The 7,500-nt window shown below is 49.6% G+C and overlaps 1 protein-coding gene across 14 annotated transcripts in view; it reads left to right on the top strand.

Annotated features, from left to right (window-relative positions):
• The window catches only part of LOC121712976 (membrane-associated guanylate kinase, WW and PDZ domain-containing protein 1-like), a 137,845-nt gene that overhangs the window by 106,393 nt on the left and 23,952 nt on the right, over positions 1–7,500 (top strand). For all 14 annotated transcript variants that reach the window (XM_042097156.1, XM_042097155.1, XM_042097154.1 and 11 more), the window contains 2 exons: positions 1,520–1,554; positions 5,118–5,376. In XM_042097156.1, coding sequence (XP_041953090.1) covers positions 1,520–1,554; positions 5,118–5,376 — 294 coding nt within the window. The remainder of the gene's footprint in view (positions 1–1,519; positions 1,555–5,117; positions 5,377–7,500) is intronic.

Raw genomic sequence — 7,500 nt, 5'->3', positions numbered from 1 at the left:
GGGGGTCTCAGTAGCATACAGACATCACACACAACATGCACTTACAGCAGAAATGGTAAAATATGCACACACACACACACACACACACACACACACACACACACACACACACACACACGCACACACACATACATGTGCTAACAGTCCTGATCTCCATTTAAAGTCTGAAAATGTCTGAAAATTAATATATATATTAATATAGCAACAGTTGTCATCACCGCAGAGGGCTGTACTTTCATCTAATTAACATGTCGCACATGGTATAACAGAATCATCTTCACCATATGGTGAAGGTGTGTGCGTGCGTGTTTGTGTGCACGCACGTGTGTGTGTGAGGCAGGGGTGAGCCTGTTAGATGACGGCTGCTGATATCTCCTGCCCAGCATTCCTGGGTCCACCTGCTGCTCTGTGGGGTTCTGTGTTCAGCTGGTTCTGATTAATCCATTACGTTTCCTCTGCTCATTCCAACCGGTTGCTGTTGTCCCCACAAAAAGCCACTAGTGTGTGTGTGTGTGTGTTTCTTTTAATTCATGAGGTGTTAGATTGGGAAGTAAAAACAAGTCTGCTGGTGTGTGTGTGTGTGTGTGTGTGTGTGCGTGCTTTGAGATGCTGAGAAGGAGTGTCAGTGGAGAGAGAGGAGGGGGTGGGAGTGAGCGATCCATAGTGAGGAGGGGGATGGTGAGAGAAGAGGAGAGAGAGAGAGAGAGAGAGAGCAGAGCTGCCTTTTTAAATGTGCAAGCTCCCTGAGCACTGGAGTAGGAGCAGTGTGTGTGTGTGTGTGTGTGTGTGTGTGTGTGTGTGTGTGTGTGTGTGTGCGCGCGCCGATCGTGCTGACTGGCGCCGGAGTTAGATGCTCTCAGCCGGAGAGAAACACGCCTGCCGTCGAGACCAGAATTCTCTCGCTCCCTCTGTTTCCCTCTCTTCTCTGTCTCTCTCACTCTTCATCCATCTCTTTCTCCCTCTCTCTCTCTCTCTTTCGCTCTCTCTCTCACTCTCTTGCTTCCGCTGCCACGGCACACATCACATCACACACACTGTGCTCCACAGCAGCTGAAAACCTCCTCTTCTACACTCTCCTCTGTTCATGCCTCTCTCTTTCTCTCTCTGCTCTCCATCTCTCCCTCCCTCCCTCCCTCTATCTCTCTCCCTCCCTCTCTCTGTCTCTCTCCACTGGACTGAGTGGGATCTGAGGCTATAAAGGATTTTGAGGAGACTCTGCAGCCAGCATCAGTAGGCTACTGCAGACAGAACCCACGCTGCCCTGCCGTGCGCAGCCTACTACAGACCGAGCACAGAGAGAGAGAGGGAGAGAGAGAGAGAGAGGGGGAGAGAGAGAGGGAAAGAGAGGAGAGGAGAGAGGGCTGGTGTTTTTACTGTCCACAGTGAGCGGGCTCCGCTGGTCCGTGGCTCTGCAGATTGCGCTGGGGCGGCTTTGCACTGGTTTTTTTTGTCTGTGAGTGTGTGCTGTTGTGCCGGCGGTCCTTCATGCTCTCTCTCTCCCTCTGCCGCTGTTTCACAGGAGTGGTGCCGCCCAAGAGGAGCCCCAAAGTGGTGGTGAGTAACAGCTGTTTTTCCTTCCACACTCTTCCCTTCTTCTTTTCTCCACCTTCTCTCTTCCTTTTCAGGTCTTTCTTCTTCCCGCCGGTCTTCCCCTCCTCTCTCCCCTCTCCTGTCATTCCACCCCTCTCTCCCCTCTCCTGTCATTCCACCCCTCTCTCCCCTCTCCTGTCATTCCACCCCTCTCTCCCCTCTCCTGTCCTTCCCCTCCTCTCTCCCCTCTCCTGTCATTCCACCTCTCCCTGTCACCCCCCCCCCCTTCCTCTCTCTCTCTGTGTGTGTGTGTGTGTGTGTGTGTGTGTGTGCAGTATGTAGGTCTGATCTTGGTTATTTAAGGAGCACGCGAGAGCAAGAGACAGACGTTTTAATCCATCTTCCCTCCATCTCTCTCTCAGCCTCAATCCATCTCTCCTGCACTGATTAATGACCGCTGGGCAGCGCTGTGCTGGCCTGGTGGAGCCCTGACTGCTGACCAGCTGGCGGGAAGGGTGGAAGGCCAGAGTAGAGGAGGGGGAAGGGAGAGAGGGAGAGAGAAATGTGGAGGAAGAAAGGAAGAAAGAAAGACAGAAAGAGGGGTGAGGGAAGAATAGATGTAAGAGAGCGGAAGCTAAAAGAGAGAGGAATTGTTAAGATGGGAGGAGGTGGGGTTAGGGGGGGTGGGGGTGGGGTTGGGGGGGGGGTGGGGGTGGGTCAGGGAAGAGGGGCCTCGTTTCCAATTATTGTGGAAGCTGAGCCTAGGGGAAGCCAAGGGGCATAGCGCAGCTCAAAGCATTGCTGAACACACTAATGACCAGCAGAGCGCACACACACACACACACACACACACACACACACACACACACACACACACACACACACACACACACACACACACAGCAGTGGCAGCAGCAGCACTCATCTTGGCTTATGCAGATTGTTTAAACCCGCGTGGAGCTGCAGCTTTCAAAAACGGAGCACAGCACAGCACAGCACAGCACAGCACAGCACGACACGACACGACACGACACGACACGACACGACACGACACGACACGACACGACACGACACGACACGACACGACACGACACGACACGACACGACACGACACGACACGACACGACACGACACGACACAACGTGTTTGTCTTGGAGCGCTAAGGAAATCTAGCAGGAGGGTTACTCCTTACAAGCACTGATTTTAGAGTTTCATGGGATAGAAGCAGGCCATTTTCAGAGGTTTAGACCATCAGAGAGAGTCCTCTACTCATCTGGACCATACGTGGCTCGTCCATACGTGGCTAGTCCAGATGAGTAGAGGACAGGGCAGTGGAATATGAGCTGCAGGTTGGCCTCAGAGTGGGATGGCACATTGCGATGCTCTTTCATTTGATGACCCATCAGTATTAGATCAGCTCAAATACCACATGGGCCTCTGTGTTTGTTTGTGTGTGTGTGTGTGTGTGTGTGTTTGTTTGTGAGAGAGAGAGAGAGAGAGAGAGAGTGGGGAAAAGGGGTAAAAATAAACAGTGTGCACGTGTGTGTGTGTGTGTGTGTGTGTGTGTGTGTGTGTGTGTGATTGCTGAGCTAGTGGAACTATGGCTGAGGGACATCATGTGACTTAAGTCAGGGGGAAAGGTCACATGGGGTCGATGATGTCACACTGAGTTAGTGTTTCTGTTAGTGTGTTCATGTATGTGTGTATGAGTGTGTGTGTGTTCATCTGTGTGTGTGTGAGTGTGTTCATGTGTGTGTGTGGGTGTGTTCATCTATGTGTGTGTGAGTGTGTTCATGTATGTGTGTGTGTGTTCATCTATGTGTCTGTGAGTGTGTTCATGTGTGTGTGTGTGTGTGTGTGTGTGGGTGTGTTCATCTATGTGTGTGTGAGTGTGTTCATGTGTGTGTGTGTGTGGGTGTGTTCATCTATGTGTGTGTGAGTGTGTTCATGTGTGTGTGTGTGTGTGTGTGTGTGTGTGGGTGTGTTCATCTATGTGTGTGTGAGTGTATTCATGTATGTGTGTGTGGGTGTGTTCATCTATGTGTGTGTTCATGTGTTCATGTGTGTGTGTGTGTGTGTGTGGGTGTGTTCATCTATGTGTGTGTGAGTGTGTTCATGTGTGTGTGTGTGTGTGTGTGTGTGTGTGGGTGTGTTCATCTATGTGTGTGTGAGTGTGTTCATGTGTGTGTGTGTGTGTGTGTGTGTGTGTGTGTGTGTGGGTGTGTTCATCTATGTGTGTGTGAGTGTATTCATGTATGTGTGTGTGGGTGTGTTCATCTATGTGTGTGTGAGTGTGTTCATGTATGTGTGTGTGTGTGTGGGTGTGTTCATCTATGTGTGTGTGAGTGTATTCATGTATGTGTGTGTGGGTGTGTTCATCTATGTGTGTGTGAGTGTGTTCATGTATGTGTGTGTGGGTGTGTTCATCTATGTGTGTGTGAGTGTATTCATGTGTGTGTGAATGTTGTGATACCAACCTGAGGCTGTATGGGGGTGAGGAGAAACATTCAGAATAGAAATCAGAATATTGCTAGCTGAACAGGAAGCTAGTGACTAAACCCTTAACAGTGTGTGTGTGTGTGTGTGTGTGTGTGTGTGTGTGTGTGTGCATATTTGTGTGTGTGTGCATATTTGTGTGTGTGTGTGTGTGTGTGTGTGTGTGTGTGTGTGTGTGTGTGTGTGTGTGTGTGTGCTTGTGCACATGGGTATGCGCATGCAAAAGACTGACTTTTGGTCTACACAGGCTTTTTAGAACATAATGCCAACCTCTGAACAAGAGCTTTTGAGAGTTTCATATGTGTGGGAGTCATTAAACCAAGTCAACACACACACACACACACACACACACACACACACACACACACACACACACCCACACACACACACACACACACACACACAGAGACCTTTATACACCCACACAGACACACACATTCTGACCTTGAGTGGTTGAGTCTTTTTTCATTCCCTCCCCATCCTCCTTTCTTACTCACCTGTTTTTCTCTCCTCTCCTCTGTGGTGTTTTTGTGTCCCTTTCTGCCTTCCTCCCACTCTGTTCGGATGCCCCCCCCCCTCTCTCTATCTCTCTATCACTCTCTCTCAATGCTTCTCCAGTTCTCACGCTCTGTCACTCTCCGTATTCAACTAAACCTTCTTCAGATTCTTAGCGTTCTGTTCATCACATCACATTTGGCCCAAGAGACAAAAAATGGATTCAATTCTCTCTCTCTCTCTCTCTCTCTCTCTCTCGTTTTCTCTTTCTCTCTATTTTCTTTCTCAATGTGCCCCTTTCTCTCTCCCTCCCTATCCATCCCTCTCTCTCTCTCTCTCTCTCTCTCTCTCTCACTCTTTATCTCTCTGTCTCCCCCTCTCAATTCAATTCAATTGAAATTGCTTTATTAGCATAGGTTCTGTGTTGCCAAAGCACAAAACAAAACCGTGTAACAGTTTGTACAAGAACAATGAGAACAATGAGAACAATGAGAACATTGAGAACATTAAGAACATTGAGAACATTGAGAACATTGAGTGAGAGGGGCATAAAGGCATGGAATGAATAGTAACAGTAACTGTCCCCTCGTCAACAGCAGCTGGAGAGGAAGGACAGCCAGGGCAGCTCGCAGCACAGCGTGTGCAGCCAGCGCAGCGTCCACACCGACTCGCCGCTGCGAGCCGTGCCCTGCATGCCCACGCTGCCTCCGGACGCCGTGGTGGCCGTGCCCCCGCCGCCTAACCAGCCGCTGCCCAGTCTGCCGCCCCACGACCCGCCGCCCGACGCCACGCTCCAGAAGAAGCCCGACCCCTTCAAGATCTGGGCCCAGTCCAGGAGCATGTACGAGAGCCGCAGTGAGTACCGGAACCAAAGCACCACACGCAGCGCACACACACACACACACACACACACACACACACACACACACACACATACACACACACACACACACACACACACAAACACACACACACACACACACTCACACACAGACACATACACACACACACACACACACACACACACACACACACACAGTGGTGGTGTAGTGGTCAGCATTGGCGCTTAGAACACGCTGGACCAAGGTTTGACGCCTGGTGCTTAATTCTGTAAGTGGCACACACTAGTGTGGCATGACCAGACGTCCAGACATAGCCATGGACACACACACACACACACATAGAGATGGGACTGTATCGTAGATTGATTCAGTTCCTATGGAGTTACCTATGGTGCCCCCTCTGGCATGCACATATATTATCCTCACAGTATCCTCACGCAGAACTAAAGACACATACACACACGCTCACACACATGGGTTTAGAATATACTGTGGACGTGAACGCACATGTGAAATGTACTTCTGAAGTGTGAGAGTGATGTATTGTGGGTGTATTTGTGTATGTGTGTATATTTAGGACACAGCATCCTCAGTGAAAGAGTGAAGTGGACACTTCAGCAAGCACACACACACACACAACTCACAACGAGCACAGATGCCTAGCACATGATGACTTCTAAACCAACATGCAATGTAGCAACAGCAGCCCCCCCCCAAACACAGACACACACACACAACACACACACACACACACACACACACACACACACACACACACACACACACACACACACACACACACACACACACACATACATACACACACACAGACAAGCCCAGGTGCACACACACACATCACGGAACAAGGCCTCATCTGCTTCGGCCGACACTTTGAAGTAGATTTCGGAACGAGGATCTGTGTTTTTATGCGCTTTGTTGCTCGGGTCAAGGACCCACCCATCTACCTTGCAAGGATATATCGATCTCTTTGGTTTGTTACCGCGATGTCTTAACTGAGTCAGCCATCTCATCTGGACTTGAAATCTAAACTTTCAAGGTTCCCCATTCACTCCCCCCCACCCCCCCTGACTGCGCCTCACTTTGATAGCCTACTTTTAATTAGCATAGATAAAGTCAGCGTCCAAATTGAGACTTTGCATTCTACACTGAAGGGTCTTTTTTGAGCTTTTAATGGTTTGTATGTGTTTAATCAGTCTCCCCTCTAATGCTGAAACACTCAACACACTTGGTGTGTGGTGAAACTCTCTCTCTCTCTCTCTCTCTCTCTCTCTCTCTCTCTCTCTCTCTCTCTCTCTCTCTCTCTCTCGCTCTCCCCCCCTTAGTTGCCTTTCAAGTCGTCGTGACTGACTGATGGGAATCTTTAATTAAACTGCTTTAGATCCATTACTCAGTGCAGATCCTATAGGGTAGTGTGTACAGGGCCTCATCACGGCTCTAATGATGATTATGGGGCTGCTTAATGTTAATTGTAAGCCTCCTGCTCCCCTCCCACACATGCTGTATTCTGCACTTTGTCAGTAGATTTCCTGAGTTGGTTTTATATGTTAATCCCCCTGAATTAAGGATTATGGACATTAGCGCATAGCAAACGTATGGACCTTGTGTCCTGAAAGGGAGGGAGGGGTGGAGGGGCTCGGAGGGTGTCGGGGAACACAGCTGTCTTATAGGATAGAGGCTGAACCTCCTTACACAATACCCTTATACAACGCACAGTGCCAAAACAAAGGAGCCAATATCCATCCTCATTTTGAGAACTCTGACAACACACTGGTGATGGTGAAGGTCCACAATAGGGCCAGCTGTGGAGTTCAGGCGTGTTGGGTCAGGTGATTGAGTCAGGGCTAGTGGACAGGTGTGTTGGTCCGTGATTGGGAGTCAAGGCTAGTGGGCAGGTGTGTTGTTTGCGGCTGTTGAACGGTCGGTAAACTGGGCTAGCTGTGTAGGCTTTCCTCTGTCTGCCCTCTGTGGAGTTCTTGCCTCAAACGCTTGTCCCAGTTTCCCCTTTAATGACGCTGCCTTTGATTGTGTGTCCCAGAAAAACAACAAAGCTGCTTGTTTATTTATTTACCTACTGTAATTTACGCAACGCTGCGTCCAGTAGATTTGTTAGCCTTTG

Source organism: Alosa sapidissima, chromosome 7 (genome assembly GCF_018492685.1).
Source record: "Alosa sapidissima isolate fAloSap1 chromosome 7, fAloSap1.pri, whole genome shotgun sequence".
Lineage (NCBI taxonomy): Eukaryota > Metazoa > Chordata > Actinopteri > Clupeiformes > Clupeidae > Alosa > Alosa sapidissima.
The sequence above is the reverse complement of the archived record's forward strand: the minus strand, read 5'-3'. Positions and strand labels throughout refer to the sequence as shown.